We start from the raw sequence: 20,988 nt of genomic DNA, 5'->3' as shown, positions 1-20,988 counted from the left end.
ATAGAACTTCCTTTAATTCTGATGCTATGACCTCTGGCCCTAGACTCTCCCACTAGTGGAAACATCCTCTCCACATCCACTCTATCCGTCTATGATCTAAGACACACTGGAGGACAGCTTTCCGTGGCCTGAGCACATGATGCTTCCAACTCCCATGGGTACCAGCACCATCTCGGATTCTAACCAAACGGCAGCTGAGCACAGGACCTCAGTGTAAAGACAGAGTGCAGCCAGCTGCCCTACATGGCTGTAACAGTTGACAAGGCACGATCTATGGGTCAGTACACCAGCCTCCATCCACTGCACCTGAGGTAATGCCACTAAACAGCATCTAAAGTTTTAAATGCCTATCTTCCATCAACTGTCAGTTTTAAACAAGGAATGTTTATGACGCAGTAATGGTTTTCTCTCATCTGCCCAGTACTTCTATAATTTTCAGCTCTTCATGTCATAGAGCATGATACAGGCCATTCGGCCCCACATCGGCCAAGAGCTAGCCAAGTCCTATTGTTATTCTTATTATAATGGACTTTAGCAAGGCCTTCGACACCGTTCCCCACAGTAGGTTGATGGCTAAGCTTCACCACGTTGGCATCCGAAATAACATCTACTCCTGGATTGATTCATTCCTCACCAAACGACATCAAAAGGTTGTAGTAGATGGTGAGTCATCACAACAATCTCCAGTTGAGTCCAGCGTGCCACAGGGAACAGTGTTGGGACCCTTGCTGTTCATGATCTACATCAACTATCTGCCTGACAACCTGTCTTCGAGAGTGAGACTCTTTGCAGACGACTGTATTGTGTATCAAGAGATCAAAGCTGCTGAAGATGCCAAGGCTCTTCAAATTGACATAAACAATCTTTGCAATTGGGAAACCGTTTGGCAAATGGGTTTCAATTACACCAAATGCTTTTCCATGAGAGTTACTCATAAAGTCAAGCCAATCATAAACCGGCACAAGATGGGAGACAACTACTCCTACAGTTATTTTCAATGTTTTCCATGTCTATATTTTCAGTTTAGTGATACAGAATGGAAACAGACCCTTCAGCCCACCGAATCCAAGTCGGCCGACAATCACCCATACATATGTGTAGGATAGAACATATGTATGGGTGATTGTCGGCCGACTTGGATTCGGTGGGCTGAAGGGTCTGTTTCCATTCTGTATCACTAAACTGAAAATATAGACATGGAAAACATTGAAAATAACTGCAGGAGTAGCCCATTCGGCCCTTTGAGCCAGGACCGCCATCCGATGTGATCATGGCTGATCATCCCAAATCAGCACCCCGTTCCTGCTTTCTCCCCATATCCCTTGATTCCAATAGCCCTAAGAGCAACAGTCTCTCTAACTCTCTCTTGAATACAACTTGATTTTTTTTTTCTGCTTTTCTTTTCTGCTTTCTACTGCACAACCGCCAACAACTGGGCTATCTCGTGCAGGTTTCACTTGGGTGGGTACTGGTTGCAAAAGGGTTATTTAGATTTTTATGTGGGCAAGTTTGGTGAGATGATCCATGTCCATGTTGTCGAGCTGTGACTTGAAGAGTGATAAGGTTGGTGCACATCTGGTGGTGTGGAGAAGGATGTTCCACTCTGGGATAGTCCATGGATATAGTGACTGTAGGTAGCTAGTTTTGTTTGCTCCAATTCTAGTATAAATGAAGTGACCTGAGGACTGTCTTGTAAATTTCTGGGTATTGGATTAAATGAGATATGTTACTGGGGATGATGCCATGAGTCTCTTTATAGACAGTACATAAGTGGGCTTTGGTGCATCTTGACTCCAGCGACTCCCAGCCAAGGCGATTGAACATATTGGAGACGCTTGACTGTCTTGAGTAGTCGTCGCAAACAAACCGTGCTGCACACCTCTGAATATTGTCAAGGGTGTCAATGTTATTTTTCTGGTGAGGGTCCCATATTATCTGGCAATATTCCAGCAGTGGGTGGACAAGTGTTTTGTACGCTACCTCCTTTGTTGGTTTGTCAGACCCGGATAAATTTCTCCGGAGAAGGCAATTTACCGAAGCCAATTGAGCTACAAACTTGCACGTCTTTGGGATGTGGGAGGAAACCGGAGCACCTGGAGGAAACCCACACGGTCACAAGGAGAACCTGCAAACTCCACATAGACAGCACCCAAAGTTAGGATCAAACCCGGGTGTCTGGCACTGTAATACAGCAACCCTACTGCTGCGGCACTGTGCTGTTCTTGTTTCAGATTTCCAGCAGCTGGAAGCATTTCCATTTTGTCACCATGAAGACAGAAACAGGTGAATTTGTTACGGGGACCAAGGAAATGGCAGACGAGTTGAACATGTACTTTGGTTCTGTCTTCGCTAAGGAAGACACAAACAATCTCCTAGATGAACTAGAGGACAGAGGATCTAGGGAGACGGAGGAACTGAAATAAATTCACATTAGTCAGGAATAGTGTTGGGTAGACTGATGGGATTGAAGGCTGATAAATCCCCAGGGCCTGATGGTCTGCATCCCAGGGTACTCAAGGAGGTGGCTCTAGAAATTGTGGATGCATTGGTGATCATTTTCCAATGTTCTATAGATTCTGGATCAGTTACTGTGGATTGGAGGGTAGCTAATGTTATCCCACTTTTTAAGAAAGGAGGGAAAGAGAATTGAGGCTATTGAGGCAGTGCAGCGTAGGTTCATGAGGTTAATTCCCGGGATGGCGGGACTGTCATACCATGAAAGAATAGAACGACTGGGCTTGTATGCACTGGAATTTAGAATGAAAGGGGATCTTATAGAAACATTTTAAATTATTAAGGGATTGAACACGCTTGATGCAGGAAACATGTTCCCAATGTTGGGGGAGTCCAAAACCAGGGGCCATTGTTTAAGAATAAAGGGAGGCCATTTAGAACTGAGACGAGGAAAAACTTTTTCACCCAGGGCTGTGAATTTGTGGAATTCTCATCTGATTTTTACCAAAGTAGATGCTATCATATTACACTATGCTATGACACTCACTTTCAGTATACACTTACATTTATATTTTTTGTCCTTAGTTACAAACTTAATCATTCAATATAGTGTCGAGCGGAATCGTTAGCCTGAAGAGTTTAATATGTCGCAATCGACAAGATATTTATTGGTCGAAACAAGGAACTGCCAATGCTGGTTTACAAAAAAAAGACACAAAGTGCCGGAGTAACTCAACGAGTCAGGCAGAATCTCTGGAGAACATGGAAAGATGACGTTACGGTTTTGGAACCTGAAGCGACACCTAGGCTCCAGAGATGTTGCTTGTGCCACTGAGTACTCCAACACTTTGTGTCTTAAGATATTTATTGGGACATTTCTAACTTAAAAGTTACAAAACATGAAATGAAAGTGATTAAGGACAGATTTTTCTCTTTAATACTACAGAATTAGTTAATAATGAAACTCTTTTGTACTTCCCTCCTTCACCACGAACTCCAAATGCAAGTTGACTATAAGTGCCTCGACCCAAAACGTCATCCATTCCTTTTCTCCAGAGATGCTGCCTGTCCTGCTAAGTTACTCCAGCTTTTTGTGTCTATCTTTGACAATATAAAGTTGCAGATTGTGCTGTGATTGTGATTACCCATAATGGTTTGATGACCAAAATTATTTAATTGCAGTAAAATTTTGGACAAGTCAATTAATGCAGAATAATTTGCCAAATAATCCAGTGTGCACAAATTAAAGGGTAGATAACTTGGCAGACTTTTTTGATGATGAAGAGGTAGGGGTTTATGAGGGAAATGCAGTTGGTGTCTTTATGGACATACTGATAAAGTACTAGACATTAGATAAGTACTAGATAATAGATAAAAATAGGAATAAAAAGGGTAGTAGATGGAAACTTGGCTAGGTTTTATGCAAAAGAAAACAGCAAAAGATTGCTTTTCAGACTGGGAGGTCAGTAATGTAATATTCTGGAAATTATGTTTAGTATTTGAGAGAGCATTAGTAATTTACTTATCTGTGCCATGTTGTCACAGGAATGCCGAGTTTATCAATTCTCCAAAAGGAATATTGATTAAGAAAATATTATTCTGTGGGCCTGAAAAATTGCACAAGAGTGATACATGCCAGACAGAGCAAAATGGATTTTTATGAGTGACACGAAAGACCCGGAAATGGTTGTAATCACATTTTGCACAGGAAATATTACTGATATTGATATTACGGATGGCACAGCGGTGCGGTGGGAGAATTGCTGCCTTACAGCGCAAGAAAACCGGGTTCAATAGACAATAGACAATAGGTGCAGGAGTAGGCCATTCAGCCCTTCGAGCCAGCACCGCCATTCAATGCGATCATGGCTGATCACTCTCAATCAGTACCCCGTTCCTGCCTTCTCACCATACCCCCTCACTCCGCTATCCTTAAGAGCTCTATCCAGCTCTCTCTTGAAAGCATCCAACGAACTGGCCTCCACTGCCTTCTGAGGCAGAGAATTCCACACCTTCACCACTCTCTGACTGAAAAAGTTCTTCCTCATCTCCGTTCTAAATGGCCTACCCCATATTCTTAAACTGTGGCCCCTTGTTCTGGACTCCCCCAACATTGGGAACATGTTTCCTGCCTCTAATGTGTCCAATCCCCTAATTATCTTATATGTTTCAATAAGATCCCCCCTCATCCTTCTAAATTCCAGTGTATACAAGTCCAATCGCTCCAGCCTTTCAACATACGACAGTCCCGCCATTCCGGGAATTAACCTAATGAACCTACGCTGCACGCCCTCCATAGCAGGAATATCCTTCCTCAAATTTGGAGACCAAAACTGCACACAGTACTCCAGGTGCGGTCTCACCAGGGCCCGGTACAACTGTAGAAGGACCTCTTTGCTCCTATACTCAACTCCTCTTGTTACGAAGGCCAACATTCCATTGGCTTTCTTCACTGCCTGCTGTACCTGCATGCTTCCTTTCATTGACTGATGCACTAGGACACCCAGATCTCGTTGAACTCCCCCTCCTCCTAACTTGACACCATTCAGATAATAATCTGCCTTTCTATTCTTACTTCCAAAGTGAATAACCTCACACTTATCTACATTAAACTGCATCTGCCATGTATCCGCCCACTCACACAACCTGTCCAAGTCACCCTGCAGCCTTATTGCATCTTCCTCACAATTCACACTACCCCCCAGCTTAGTATCATCTGCAAATTTGCTAATGGTACTTTTAATCCCTTCGTCTAAGTCATTAATGTATATCGTAAATAGCTGGGGTCCCAGCACCGAACCTTGCGGTACCCCACTGGTCACTGCCTCCCATTCCGAAAGGGACCCATTTATCCCCACTCTTTGCTTTCTGTCTGTCAACCAATTTTCTATCCATGTCAGTACCCTACCCCCTATACCATGTGCCCTAATTTTGCCCACTAATCTCCTATGTGGGACCTTGTCGAAGGCTTTCTGAAAGTCAAGGTACACCACATCCACTGACTCTCCCCTGTCAATTTTCCTAGTTACATCCTCAAAAAATTCCAGTAGATTTGTCAAGCATGATTTCCCCTTCGTAAATCCATGCTGACTCGGAATGATCCCATTACTGCTATCCAAATGCTCAGCAATTTCGTCTTTTATAATTGACTCCAGCATCTTCCCCACCACTGATGTCAGACTAACTGGTCTATAATTACCCGTTTTCTCTCTCCCTCCTTTCTTAAAAAGTGGGATAACATTTGCTATCCTCCAATCCACAGGAACTGATCCTGAATCTATAGAACATTGAAAAATTATCTCCAATGCTTCCACTATTTCTAGAGCCACCTCCTTAAGTACCCTGGGATGCAGACCATCAGGCCCTGGGGATTTATCAGCCTTCAGTCCCATCAGTCTACCCAAAACCATTTCCTGCCTAATGTGGATTTCCTTCAGTTCCTCCATCACCCTAGGTTCTCCGGCCCCTAGAACATTTGGGAGATTGTGTGTATCTTCCTCAGTGAAGACAGATCCAAAGTAACGGTTTAACTCGTCTGCCATTTCTTTGTTCCCCATAATAAATTCCCCTGTTTCTGTCTTCAAGGGACCCACATTTGCCTTGCCTATTTTTTTTCTCTTCACGTACCTAAAAAAACTTTTGCTATCCTCCTTTATATTATTGGCTAGTTTACCCTCGTACCTCATCTTTTCTCCCCGTATTGCCTTTTTAGTTAACCTTTGTTGCTCTTTAAAAGAGTCCCAATCCTCTGTCTTTCCACTCTTCTTTGCTATGTTATACTTCCTCTCCTTAATTTTTATGCTGTCCCTCGATTCTGACAACGGGAGCAGTCTGTACGGAGTTTGCATGTTCTCCCTGTGACCACGTGGGTTTTCTCCTGGTGTTCCAGTTTCCTCCCACGCTCCAAAAATGTAAATTTTCCCTAGTGCGTAGGATAATGCAAGTGTACGGGGTGATCGCTGGTCGGCACGGACCTGGTGGGTCGACAGGCCTGTTTCCGCGCTGTATCTCTAAAGTCTAAAGATCACATGGTGTGCTATCAAGTCAACTATTTTGAACATAATGCATTGTTGTTTGATGCACTCTGCATCTCTTTCCATTGCAGCCTGGCTGAAGGTGTGCAGTAGGACTATTACATTTGGGTGCAATGTAGGAATCATGGAGAGTTCCAAGGATGTTGCATTTTTTTCCAAACAAACTGAGTATGCCACTCAGGCTGAGGCTGGGTCCAGTAATATCAAGTGGGGAATGAGGGCCAGCTGACAGGATCAAGACCTATTGGGAAGTGGTTAATGGTGATCAGTATTGTATCCTTGGGTCAGCCCAGCATTTATGTAAGGAGCTGGTTGAAATAATGAGGTTGGACTGGAGGGGTGAAGAATCAAGGATCTAGGGCATTTGAAGGTAAGTGTAGAAAGATAAGCCACTGGGCTAGTTAAGGCAGTAGGCAAAAAAGAAAAAAAAAACAGGGATAAAGGTACAAAATAAGTATGGTACTTATTTAGTAAGGTTCTGGTGCAGCCCTGAAGTGATCAATGAGTGGGACAATGAGATTTAGTTTAGTTTAGACAGAAGATAGACACAAAACGTTGGAGTAACTCAGCGGGCCAAGCAGTATCTCTGGAGAGAAGGAATAGGTGACATTTCGGATCGAGATCCTTCTTCAGACTGAAAGTCACGGGAAAGGGAAACAAGAGATATAGAAGATGATGTGGAGAGATAAAGAACAATGTTTAGTTCAGAGATACAGTGTGGAAACAGGCCCTTCGGCCCACCGGGCCCGCGCCGACCAGCAACCCCCGCACATTAACACTATCCTACCAGGGACAATTTTTACATTTACCAAGCCAATTAACCTACAAACTGTACGTCTTTGGAGTGCGGGAGGAAACCGAAGATATCGGAGAAAACCCACGCAGGTCATGGGGAGAACGTACAAACTCCGCACAGAATGCACCCGTAGTCGGGATCGCACCCAGGTCTGGCGCTGCATTCGCTGCAAGGCAGCAACTCTACCACAGCGCCACCGTGACTGCTCCTAATGCAGTGGTTCCCAACCTTTTTTGTCCCGTTTACCCCTGGCAACTTTTCGAAAGTAAATTTACCCCCCACCCTGTTTTGTTCAGTAATTTGAGTTTACACTTCTACCATAATAAAGCAAGCGACAAAGGGAAATTTTTAAAATATTGTTTTTAACATTATTGTTTTGTTCAAATTTACCCCCTGGGTAGGCGAAATTTACCCCCGGGGGTAAATTTACCCCAGGTTGGGAACCTTTGCCCTAATGAATGAATGAAAGATATGCAAAAAAGCAATTTAGATTAGATTAATTTAGTTTAGTTCAGTTCAGTTTAGAGAGACAGCATGGAAACAGGCCCTTCGGCCTACAGAGTCCATGCTGTCCATCGATCACCCTTTCTGCCTCAATTATTTGAGTGAAAAACCTGAGGAGATCCAGCAAGATGGTTCCATAGTTGACTATCTATAAACGTGTCCTGGTGCGTTAACAGCAACAAATGGTTCTTGCAGACAGACAGGGTAGTTCATTTTTGAAAACTGTAAAAGAATGACCAAGCAAAGCAACTGAACAGAATAACAGAAATTGTAATGATGCAGCAATAATATAATTTTCCTGAACGGCATGTAGATAGCTTGGGCTACAGCCAGATAAGGGCTTTATATGCCTCTTTTTTAGTTTCTTGGGTGGGGAATGGTAGAAAAATAAGACATCATTCCCAATTTTTAAAAAATCGTATAAAGAATCATAAACATGCCGGCTTGTTGTTGAAATTCTGGTTACCAACTATCAACGTTTCTCTGTTAATTCGTACTTGATTTCACAATGCATAATTGAACATAGTAGTAATCTGAGTTACATTTAAAATAATTAAAAATAAATGAAATTCAGACTGAACACATATTATTGTTCAGTCATTGTTAATATGATGCAAAGTTGCCATTGTCTTAAATCTCATTAAAGCATGAACTTTGATGTTCATCTCAATGAAAAATTACAGACTTATTTGGTGAAACAATTCACACTGAACAGAGCTAAATTTCTCTGTAAGCATCTTGTAATTGGCAATGTGAAACTCTGATTATCCATGTGTTGTTCCAAACCAAATCGCACCAAACAGGGTAAGAGTGTTTGTGTAACTGATCTTCTAAATGCTAGATAGCACAAAGTCTTCTGTCCATCAGTCTATCAAATGAATATTGGTATGTGGTCTGATGTGGGTGTGGACCAAGAGTCAAGGAGGTAAATGTGTCATACACACTGTGAACATAAATATTTCATTGAATTTCAGCTTAAACATATCTGATATTCTGGGTGCTATATTAAATCTGGTGATACTACTAACTCAACATACTTTTAAAAATATACAAAAATATGCTTGAAACCACAGCCATTTTACAGCAAACTCCATTTTACTGTTAGGCACCAGATACAAGTACTCTCCCATTTCTCTCTTTGTGACTTTTCCCCATGTTTTAATATTTGGCTACTGAAGCTTATGCACATGAACAAAACCATATCTACAGCTCTAGTTATAATCTCAATAATCACCAGTGTTCACAGTTTAATCAGATAAACCATAGAACAGATGCTAATTATAAACCAGATGTTTCCCCAATATGTGACCTAATTAGCTTAAGTCCTCTGTGGAACAGCGAGGCTCAAAATAGTGTGTTTCTCTACCTTGTCTGGAATAACATTGCAAATACACAGCGGGCAGAGCTCAATTTGAGTCCTTTCTTTCTTGGAACTGGCATCTTGAGAGGGACCTACAAAAACATAGTTTGGGTTTCAAGTCTCATTAAATTGTAAACAAGGATAAGGCCTGAATTATGTAGGAAGGAACTGCAGATGCTGGTTTAAACTGAAGATAGACTAAAAGCTGGAGTATCTCAGCAGGTTAGGCAACATCTCTGGAGAAAAGGAATAGGTGATGGTTCAGGTCGGAGTCTGAAGAAGGGTCTCGACCTGAAACATCAGCTATTCCTTTTCTCCAGAGATGCTGTCTGATCCGCTGAGTTGCTCCAGCATTTTGTGTCTATCTAAGGCCTGATTCTTTTCTGCTTAAGGTTTTATCTGTGTCGACTGCATACAGTAGGTGCTTTCCACAAGGCTCTGCCTGTACAATTTATAATGATGAACTCAGAAATTTGTATCTGACACAGTTGCTGATACCAGGGCATGGTTTAGAACTGAGACAGACACAAACTGCTGGAGTAACTCAGTGGGTCAGGTAGCATTACTGGGAAAAAAAAGATGGTTGATGCTTCGAGTCAGAACCCTTCTTCAGACTGAAAGTAGAGGAGGGAGGTAAGAAAAGGCTAAATGGTTTCACCCATGAGGGAATAATATTAAGACAGGCCTTTTCAAAACTCAAGGCCCACAAATTCAGAAAGGACCCAGCAACAAAGAAATATAAATAATATAAGAATTAGATTGTTTGGGTTTAAAAGTCTTGAGTGCAGTGGACATCCCTGATCCATACATATAGTGGTAAGTACTTCTAAAAAGGTTAACAAACATATTAAAGTACTTCAGTGCTACTTGTATAATCAATCGAATGCTCAAATAAATTATATAAGATGACAAAATGTATCACCATTGTTCCGAGAGCACTGGAAAATAATATAAATGTAGCCATAAGTACGTTTGTCTGCTGGAGAGGGTGGCAAAACAACGTTGCTATTAAAATGGTGATACTATTTCCTTACATCTACTCAACACCAAGAACTGACATGATTTGAAAGGCATGATAGGAAATCCATGTGGTCAACATCTTCAGTACTCTATTCTTGATGACCTTGACTAACTAAATCCACTAAACTTGTGTCCTCAGTCTGTAACGACAATTGCTTCTGTAGTGCTGGATTGCTTCAGTTGATTAGTAGTCAAAGAGGGTTGAAGAGATGGCAAGATAAGTGGGAGGCAAGGTCTCCGGGAAGCTCTCCTCATCTCAGAAGGTGACAGAAGTTTACGAATCTTTCTGTATGAAGAAAAAAAAAAGAGATGCCTGGTTTGTTAGAGATTCACAAAATTTGCATTTATAAAATATTAACAATTTTCAGTCATAACATGTCTCCATCATAATCAAGGATCCCAAGATGATTAAGAATATTACCAGATAAAATATTGAAGCTGAACAAAAAAAAGTGAAGGCAGACTTTAAGGAAGAGAATTCCAGAGTTTAGGCTCAAGGCAACTAAAAGCCCAGCCGCTAATGTTACAGCCATTAAAATCAAGAATTGTTGTTGGTCACCATTGGAGGACTATGGAGATGTGGAGGGCTTGCAAGGATGAGAGAAATTAAGATGGCATTGGACAAGGGGGAATGGGCCGAGGAAGAGGAGATTTCGTTTAGTTTAGTTTAGTGATTCGGCATGAAAACAGGCACTTCAGCCCATTGAGTCTACGCCGACCATCACCCATTCACATGTTATACCACTTTATCATCCACTCCGTACACATCAGGGGGAACTAAAGAGTTTATCTGGCAGAAAACTGGGTCTGGCATGACAGGTTGAATGGTCTCATTTTGTGAAGTAGTCATTCAGTGATTCTATGATGTCAGTTACAGATCTTTCAGGCAAGATGCAGTGCACACCACCAACCCAACAAAAGAAAAACTATGTATTAAAAAGAAACTGTAGGTGCTGGTTCATACCACAGACAGACACAAAATGCTGGAGTATCTCAGAGGGGCAGGCAGCATCTCTGGAGAAAATGGATAGGTGACATATCAGATCGAGGCCCTTCTTCAGACTCCTTCGTAACACTGAGAGAAAATTAGATTGCATTGGATGAGGGGGTATGGGCCGAGGAGGAGGAGGTTTAATTTAGTTTAGAAATATGGCATGGAAACTTAGGAGACTGAAGAAGGGTCATGGGGGAACATAAATCAAGATTGGATAATAAAATGATACCATTTTATGGATAGTACATGAGACATTAATACAATTTTTTAGATAACGTCAGAAGCAAGCTTGCAAATTTAAAATATAATTACAAAATTGAACCATTTTAAAGCACTCAGCCAAAGCTTACAGTTGCATTAATGGTTTTTGTTTAAACTCAAGAATAATTACTTGTAAACAATAAACAACACTGTTAGAACCAAGTTATCATTCAGACACAAAGTTTCACGGCTTAAATGAGTACCACAATGTGAGCAACCGAAACGAAAGCATTTCATTCTTTGCTAGATAAATAAGTAAAACGATCAATATTCCTGTCACTGCCTCCACTATATGGCTTCTGAGAACTAGTCAATTGTATCCAAAGATATGATTTGCTATTTCACATACTTGAGTAGATGCCATCCATCACCTGCTTGATTACATGGTGCTACATACTAAAATGGTCTACATTCCTGCAACATGCAACCCACTTAATTCCTCATCTTGGATCTAATCCTGTGATTTGTATTTGTCAATGCAAGAACGACCAGCTACCTTAGACCTTCTGACATACTTGGGGACCATACAGCTACAGATACGACTTGCAAGCCAATATTAGAGCTTAGAGAGTTTAGAGGAACAGCTTGGAAACAGGCCCTTCGGCCCACTGAGTCCACTCCGACCATTGATCACTGATTCTATGTTTTTCCACTGTCGCATCTTACAAACTAGAGGCAATTTTACAGAAGTCAAACCTGCATGTCTTTGTAATGTGGGAAGAAACCAGAGCACCTGGAGAGAACCCACACAGTCACAAGAAGAACGTACAAACTTTGCACAGACAGCATCCATAGTCAGGAGTGTACCCGTGTCTTTGGCAGCAGCTCTACTGTTGCACCACTGTGCTACATTGCGGCCCGTTATGCTGTTTTCTGGACTATATTGATAACAGTAATGCAATAAAAAGGATAAAATACCCACATTCTTTTTCTTTTTAGTTCATTCACGAGCCTCCTTTAAATATGTAAAACATTCGAAAATAGCCGGTTTGCTGTAACGAAGTTGCCACCATAACAATACTGATCATTGTCCTTTTCTTTACGGTATGCAAAACACATTCATTTCTACATTTAAATAACCAAATATTTTCCGTGGTTTCTGTATTTAAGAAGCAACTCATTCAATCGTAATTCAAAAATAAGATTGGAGTCAAAACTTGATGACTCACACGTGGTCTCAGTGGACTATTTCTATACACTTTGTCCTAATCATGCAAAGATTAGTATAATTGACACAATCAAAGATACCTAAGATTGGGCTGATGTATGGCAATACTTTACTGAACTGTATGCAAAAAAGGAATTTCACTGTACATCTGTACATGCAATTAAGAACCATTGACTATTGAGAAGTTTCAGTAGATGAAAATCTGAAATAGAGATAAAAATACAGTAAATCCAGCAGCATCCGTGGAAGGCCAAATTATTTTATCATTTCAGATCATTAGCCTTTCATCATATCCCAGCATGGAAGAAAACCTATGATAAATAACTCTTTATGGCACTGAAAATCATGCATCAATTCTCTTGTAAAGTCATCAAGCTGAAACAAGCTGAAAGAACAACTCTCTTTCTCATTCCATAAGTGCTCCATGATTTACTGAGTATTTCCATTATTTTGCTTTTATAAAAGATTATTCAGTCTTTTTCACCCCAAAAGACACGACAAACTGATAATTACATTGAAATGTTTACAACTCAGCAAGAATGGCAGGATTGTGGTAGATAAAGCTAATTAATTTGGCTTCTTTAATTTCTATGTCACATTGAAGAGCAAGTTAACAAAGATCATTAAACATGCACATATCCATTGCTTACTTTGAAATAAATGCTTCACATAGCCAGCTTTGGATAAAGAGTTTAGCCTCAAAGATGGATGATTTAATAAGGAAGGTGTAGAGGCCCCTGGTGGTGAACCACGTGCAGTACATAACCTTTGGCTCGGGAGAGATCCCGAGGTGCCCTGAGGGAGTATGGGAAGCTGACGCGCGGCAGAGAGGGGAGAGAGGAGAGGAGTAGAGAATTAAAGTGGTGTTGGATGAACTTCGTGTGCTGCCTCATTCTTCGACGGACAGCTCCGTGTCCGCTACATCTGGTGACCGCGACGTGGTAAAACTGCGCCACGGCCTGTTGAAACCATACCTGCGGCTGGGCGGTCAAGTAAGTCGGCAGTTTCAGGGCGACTGCATCGAGTTGGGCCTGGTCGGCGTCGACGGCTGGTTGGTCACTGGCGGCGTGCATTTTGATCCTCCAAAATCTCTATTTTGGACGTCGGCTGGTCACCAGATGTAGCGGACACGGAGCTGTCCGTCGAAGAATGAGGCAGCACACGGCACAGTGGATTTCCTCCGGGCGCAATCTCTGTTGGTCGACGTGAGGGGACAATGCCTTGTCCATGCTGCCACGATTGCAGACCGCTATCCCATTTCGCACAGTCAGGACTTCTCCGCCCATCTGCCTGGGGCTAAGTTCTTTTCCAAGATCGACTTGGTCGAGGGTTACCATCAGATCATCGTGCGACCGGAGGATGTGCCGAAAACCGGTCATCATCACCCCTTTCGGATTGTTCGAATTCCTGCGTATGCCCTTTGGCCTTAAGAACGCCGCGCAGGCATTCCAACGCCTGATGGACACCGTGGGGAGGGGGCTCGATTTCATCTTCATTTAAATGGATGACATCCTGGTGGCAAGTCGTTCACGGCAGGAGCATTGCGCCCACCTCCGTCTGTTGTGCCAGCGCCTCAACGAATCCGGACTTGTGATCAACCCAGATGTGCCGGTTCGACCTCCGAGCCATCGATTTCCTGGGCCACCGTGTGACGCAGCACGGTGCGGTGCCCTTACCTGACAGGGTCGAGGCCATTCGCCGGTTTCCACGGCCGTCCACAGTGCGGGGCCTGCAGGAGTTTGTGGGCATGGTCCAATTTTACCATCGATTTGTGCCGGCGGTGGCAAGGATACTGCGGCCCCTATTCCAGCTGTTGTCAGGTAAGCGGCGGGACGTGCAGTGGACCAACGTTGCCGTGGACCAACGTTGCCGTGGACCAACGTTGCCGTGGCGGCTTTCGAAGGGGCAAAAAAAAGCATTGCCGACGATGCTAGTGTATCCGCGGGTCGACGCCCCTATAGCACTAACTGTGGATGCCTCGGACTCTGCGGTCAGCAGCGTGTTGGAGCAGTCTTTTGACGATCACTAGCGGCCTCTTGCCTTTTTCAGCCGCCGGCTTAGCCCGGCAGAGTGTAAGTACAGCACATTCAACCGGGAGCTGCTCGCCTTACACCTGGCAGTTAAGCAATTTCAGTATTTCCTGGAGGGCCGAGACTTCATCACCTTTACCGCCCATCAGCCCCTCACCTTCGCCTTCGCCAAGGTTGCGGACCTTGGTCCGCTCGGCAACAGTGCCAACTCACGGCAATCTCGGAGTTTACCATGGACATCCGTCACATCGGCAGGAAAAGTAACCTGGTCGCGTACGGCTTGTCTCGCCCGGCTGTGGTAGCCACTCTCGACGTGGCCCCGGGAATTGATTACTCCGCCTTGGCGGCAGCGCAGCTGGCGGACAAGGAGATGAAGGCGTACCGAACTGTCATCACGGGTCTGGTACTCGAGGATATTCCTGTGGGTCCCGCTGGCATCACCATCCTGTGTGACACTTCCACGGGGCACCCGCGGCCTGTTGTTCCGGCGGCCTTGCGTCGCCGTCGGGTTTTCGATGCCATTCACGGTTTGGCCCACCCATCTATCCGGGTGACGATAGCGTTGGATGCTGCAAAATTCATGTGGCCCGGACGTGCATTGCATGTCAAACATCGAAGGTTCAGCGGCACGTCCGGGCGCCAGTTCAAGACTTTGCAGTGCCTCACCGGCCTTTCGACCATGTCCATGTTGATATCGTGGGGCCGTTGCCTCCGTCCCGCGGCATCTCACATCTGCTTACGGTGGTGGACCGTTTCACGCGGTGGCCGAAGGCCACGCTGCTCGTCGACAACTCGGCCTTGTCCTGTGCACGTGCCCTGGTGGCTTATTGGTTTGCCCGTTTCGACGTGCCGCTGGACATCTCGTCTGACTGGGGTGCCCAGTTCACATCAGAGCTATGGTCCGCAATGGCTCGCCTGTTGGGGACTCAGCTCCACCACTCGATGGCTTACCACCCCCAGTCCAATGGGTTGGTGGAACGATTCCACCGCCATCTGAAGGACGCTTTGAGGGCACGCCTCACCGGTCTCAGCTGGATGGACGAGTTGCCGTGGGTCCTGTTGGGGATTCGCACCGCCCCAAAGGAGGACTTGCAATCTTCATCAGCGGAATTGGTTTATGGCTTTCCCCTCATCGTGCCCGGGGAATTTATTCCAACCGCGGGCGGCCCCCAGGAGTCACCGTCATCCATGTTAGTCCGTCTGCGGGAGAGGATCGGCGCCCTGTCTCCTGTCCCAACGTCTCAGCATGGTCTCACTCCATCGTATGTTCTCGCCAACAGCTCGTATGTTTTCCTTCGCTGCGATGCACACAGGTCGCCCTTGCAGTGCCCGTATGAAGGTCCTTTTTGGGTGGTGCGACATGGGCCCACGACTTTTGTATTGGACATGGGGGGGGTCGGCAAGAGACTGTGTCGGTGGCTCGCTTGAAACCGGCCCATTTGGACCTGAGCGAGCCAGTATAGAAGGCCCAGCCTCGCCTTCGGGGGCGGCCGCCGTCTTGGGTCCAACCTAATTCACCCTTGCAGGGCAGGCCTCTTTTGCACGGGGACGTACGTACAAGGTCTTGCCGCCTCGTTCGGCTGCCCGTCCGTTTTTGCCCCCCCTCTGGTTCTGGAGGGATGGTCATGTAGCGGCCCCTGGTGGTGAACCACGCGCAATACATATCCTTCGGCTCGGGAGAGGTCACGAGGTGCCCCGGGGGAGTATGGGAAGCTGGCACGCGGCAGAGAGGGGTGTTGTAGGGAATTAAAGTGGTTTTGGACGAACTTTGTGTGCTGCCTCATTCATCGACGGACATTGCTATAAAGGTTTATTGTAGAGAAACACAGACGTCAATTTATTAGCTTGCATGAATGAAAACCAAACTGTGTAGAAGGTATGTTATATGGCAGTTGACAATTGAGCCAAATTAAACTTTCTGCACATTCTTGTCCTCTCTTGTTTTTGACCCAGTGATGTAAATGTGAGATATTACCACTTGACTCGCATTGGCCTAATGTATTATACTCCAGTTAAGCACAACCTTTTCTATTAGTTTTGTTGGCGTTTTTAAACATTTTCTTATTTTGTTGAGTACTTCAGTAGAAACCATTACAAAAAAACATTCTTCAGCCATAAATGCAGTCAAGAACTGCCTCATTAAGCTTAGTTTAGTTTAGTCTTTAGATATATGATGCAGAAACAGGCCCTTCAGCCCACCGAGTCCATGCCGACCAGCGATCCCTGCACATACACACTATCCTACATACACTTGGGACAATTTATTTTTATACCAAGCCAATTAACCTACAAATCTGCTCATCTTTGGAGTGTGGGAGGAAACTGTAGATCTCGTAGAAAACCCATGCGGTCATGGGGAGAACGTACAAACTCTATAGACATAGTACCCATGGTGAGGATCGAACCTGGGTTTCTGGTGCTGTTAGGCAGTAGCTCTACCACTATGCCACTGTGCCGCCATGATACAAAGAAAGATACACGTTCGTTCACTCTCATCTCATTGCCAAATCGCACAAATGACCTACCGGGAGTGTGACAGTGACTAATGTTTCTCTCTTATGTCACCAGAAGATTCACCTACCCTGGCCATCAATAGCAGTGCCAATGAGAGGCCACATACTCAAACACATTTCATTCATATCCAGAATATCACCAGAGGAAAAAACAATACGGGTTACCATGCAGCACTCATTCTATTCATTCATTTTACTTAGATTCACTGTAAAAGACAATGAAATATAAAATCGCAATAACCATCTGAGTGAGCTGAACATTTAATATCGTTCACAAATCTGATAACATATTTATATGTTAGATTTCCAGACAAAATAGAAGTAATTGGTGGAAGAAGGGAATGGAGAAGTACTGTCAATGTTTTCTCTGATCTGTTTCAGTTGAGGTACTGGTAAATTATCAACTATAACTAAAACAATATATAGAGGTGATCATTTAGAGTTATGAGAGAATCCTGTGAAACATACTTTGCTTTAAATAGTTCTATTCCATACGAAAGTAATCTGAACAAAAATGATGGAGCGTTGATGAAATCAATGGGAATTGAATGTATAAATATAAATTGTGTTATCTATTCCATTGTGGACAATAGTGCACAAATGAAACCAAAAATTTCAAGCCTCAAAAGCAGATGACATTTCTTGAGCAACTGATGTTCAGATCTTCCAAATATTAGTTCACTAATGGGAGACATTGCACGGAAGGTGGATATACCACATTCCCTGCTTCTGACAGACATATACACAATATCATAGAATAATTATGTAGGTAAATTGGCTGGGTAAATGTAAAAATTGTCCCTAGTGGGTGTAGGATAGTGTTAATGTGCGGGGATCGCTCGGCGGCACGGACTTGGTGGGCCGAAAAGGCCTGTTTCCGGCTGTATATATATGATATGATGATATGAATTACAGCCCCTTCAACTCTGAAAACAAAAGCAAAACATGATCCAAAACACCACCTATCCATGTCTTCCAGAAATGCTTTCTAACCTGCTGAGTTATTCCAGACTTTGTGTCTTTCCCTGGTCTTCATGCCATTCTCCATGGTAAAAGTAGTGGAAGAATATCCATTGAGGATGAATCCATCCACCCTTGTCCATCTCCTGAATTTCCACATATAGATGACCACTTTAGTTTCTAGGGTCCAAATCTCTCTCCAATAACCTTTTTTCCTTTAATATTTGCAAGTCATCATTTTACCAAACATGGGTATTTGCCACGTTCTACTCACCTACACACAATTAATTCAATTGACTTCTAAGCGAGATGGAAAACACTATGAAAAACCCAAGGCAAGCCAATTAGGAGATAAAATAGGAAATAAAATTCACGCAGTCCTATCCAAACGCCTCTGATAATTATTAAGTTAGTCTGGCTTTAATGACTCAATATCTGCAGTCTGTACAAGCTGATCTTTGCTTAAAGCAGAAACTTAAATTCTGTCCAAACCTTTCGCCTTGGAAGTTCCCTTGTCCAGTTTCATAAATGAAGCTTTATATAAACTTATCACATTGTACTTCTGCGCTTCCATGCTCCACCTGTTTCCAGTCACCCCACCTCCATCAGCGGGTAGTCCATAGAGCTCAGAGGGCCATCGGAACACAGCTACCAGACTTGGAGGGCATCTACAACACACGATGCCTCAGAAAAGCCACCAGCATCCACAAAGACTCTTCACACCCCTGCAACAGTCTGTTCGAACTCCTTCCATCGGGCAGACGATACAAGGCCTTCTATGCCCGCACCTCCAGACTCAGGAACAGCTTCATCCCCAGGGCCATAGCTGCTATGAACCGGTCCTGCTGAGCCGGATGGCCACAACGCATAGATCAACTTGCACTTTACCCTGTCCAAAACTGTTATAACTGTTCGTTTCGTTGGGTTGCTGCTGTCTAAATTACCTAAATTAGTGCATCGTATGGGAGGCGCATTCCCAATCTCGTTGTACCCCTGGGTACAATGACAATAAAGATATATTGTATTGTATTGTATTGTATTGTATTAGATTTGTTGGTTTGAACTGCAACAATAACTTGCATTTTCTATGATGTAATTAAGCAACTTCACAGCAGAGTTAACAAATATAATGCTTTTCATTGGGCCACAAAACAACATTTGGAGAGATAAGCAGAAAGCTTGGTTAAAGAAGTAGGTTTAGGCATAAGGTTTACGCGCTCATGTTTAGTACGAGAGGCTCAGTAGGGAATGCCAGAAGCTCCAGAAATAAACTCCTGTGGCTGAAATGGGGACTATGCCCCTGGCTTTAAAAAATGTCATATTATTAAATCATTTAATAAATTTTAAAGGCAATGCATGATTATGAGTTCTGAAAATAAGGATGTTGTCCAAGGCTGAAATTAGACCACAACTAGTAGATTTGCTACTATGGGGTAGTGGTAGATTTGCTACTATGCGCAATGGTAAACTTGCTGCCTTACAGCGAATGCAGCGCTGGAGACCCGGGTTCGATCCCAACTACGGTTACTGTCTGTACGGAGTTTGTACGTTCTCCCCGTGACCTCCGAGATCTTCAGTTTCCTCCCACACTCCAAAGATGTACATGTATGTAGGTTGATTGGCTTGGTAAATGGAAAAATTGTCTCTAGTGCGTGTAGAATAGTGTTAATATGCGGGGATCGCGTGTCAGTGCAGACCCGGTGGGCCGAAGGGCCTGTTTCTGCGCTGTATCTTTAAACTAAACTAAAGAATCACATAAGGGCAATGGAAAAGTGGTAATATTGACAAGCAGTAGGGGTTACTATTATCCAGACAGTTCCTCATATCTCTACAACACCAAAAAAATCACTTACTTGTAAAGGCATGGTGCACCAAGATTAAACTTTGTGTTTTCTGTAACTTTTTGAACTCTTACATTAGGTAAGGTGTACCATGGTTTACTAATGTGATTTTTAAGAAATATTTAGACATGTACATGGATCGGACAGGTTTAGAGGAATAGGGGCCAAACACAGACAGGTATGACTAGTGTAGATGGGCATTATTGGCCGATGTGGGCATTGACCAGAAGGGCCTGTTTTCACGCTGTATGACTCTATGGTTGCAAAATTGAAAAGCATATGAAAATGTTCTTACTGTTGCACTCACACTTATGTCTTTATTGGCCAAATAATGGATTGTAATGTCCTGTGGGATTCAGGAAACAGAGGACAAGGGTTTAAGGTGAGAGGGGCAAGAGAGTGGTGGGTATATGGAATGAGCTGCCAGAGGAGGTAGATGAGGCAGCTACTATTACAGCATTTAAAACACACTTGGATAGGAACATGAATAGGAAAGGTTTAGAGGGATATGGGCTAAATGCAGGTAAATGGGATTAGTTGGATGGGATTAGCTTGTTTCCTTGCTATGCAACTCTATAATTCTGTATTAAACCATTGGGATGAGAGTCTTGAATGCTGTGCATATAACTTTTACCGAGAGGGTATCCAAAAGAATGTCTGTTTCTCTTAACGAATGAAGAATTTCACAGCAACCAGCTTCAGCTTCCGTGAGACAGTTCAAAAGGTCACAAACAAGAGAGAAAACAAGTTCGGAGCACAGAACATGAGCACGGAGGTTGAGCGATAGCCCTTGGAAGCGAGGTACGATGCTTTCACGGGCCGACGTCGAAGCATTGGAGAGGTTGAGTCGGCGGAGTGGGCCGCTGGATGCCCTGAAGCAGCCTGGTGCTCCATTAGATTGGGCACCTTTCTAAGTGGCTGCACATGCAGAACAAACATGGCCTGCGGCGGCATGGAGCGGTGGAGCAGTGGTAGAGGACATCGACACATCGCTTGGCCAGGATGATCCTGTAGCACCGACACAGTGCTGCCGCCAGGATAATGGGGCTTTAT

At 43.8% G+C, this 20,988-nt stretch overlaps 1 protein-coding gene across 5 annotated transcripts in view; it reads right to left on the bottom strand.

Moving 5' to 3' along the window:
• Window positions 1-7,734: 7,734 nt before the first annotated feature.
• Window positions 7,735-20,988, bottom strand: part of mta3 (metastasis associated 1 family, member 3) — a 168,492-nt gene continuing 155,238 nt past the window's right edge. For all 5 annotated transcript variants that reach the window (XM_078404982.1, XM_078404976.1, XM_078404978.1 and 2 more), the window contains one exon: window positions 7,735-10,454. In XM_078404982.1, the coding sequence (XP_078261108.1) occupies window positions 10,304-10,454 (151 nt within the window). In that variant the 3' untranslated portion in view covers window positions 7,735-10,303. The remainder of the gene's footprint in view (window positions 10,455-20,988) is intronic.

Source organism: Rhinoraja longicauda, chromosome 9, assembly GCF_053455715.1.
Source record: "Rhinoraja longicauda isolate Sanriku21f chromosome 9, sRhiLon1.1, whole genome shotgun sequence".
NCBI classification, from domain to species: Eukaryota; Metazoa; Chordata; class Chondrichthyes; order Rajiformes; family Arhynchobatidae; genus Rhinoraja; species Rhinoraja longicauda.
The sequence above is the reverse complement of the archived record's forward strand: the minus strand, read 5'-3'. Positions and strand labels throughout refer to the sequence as shown.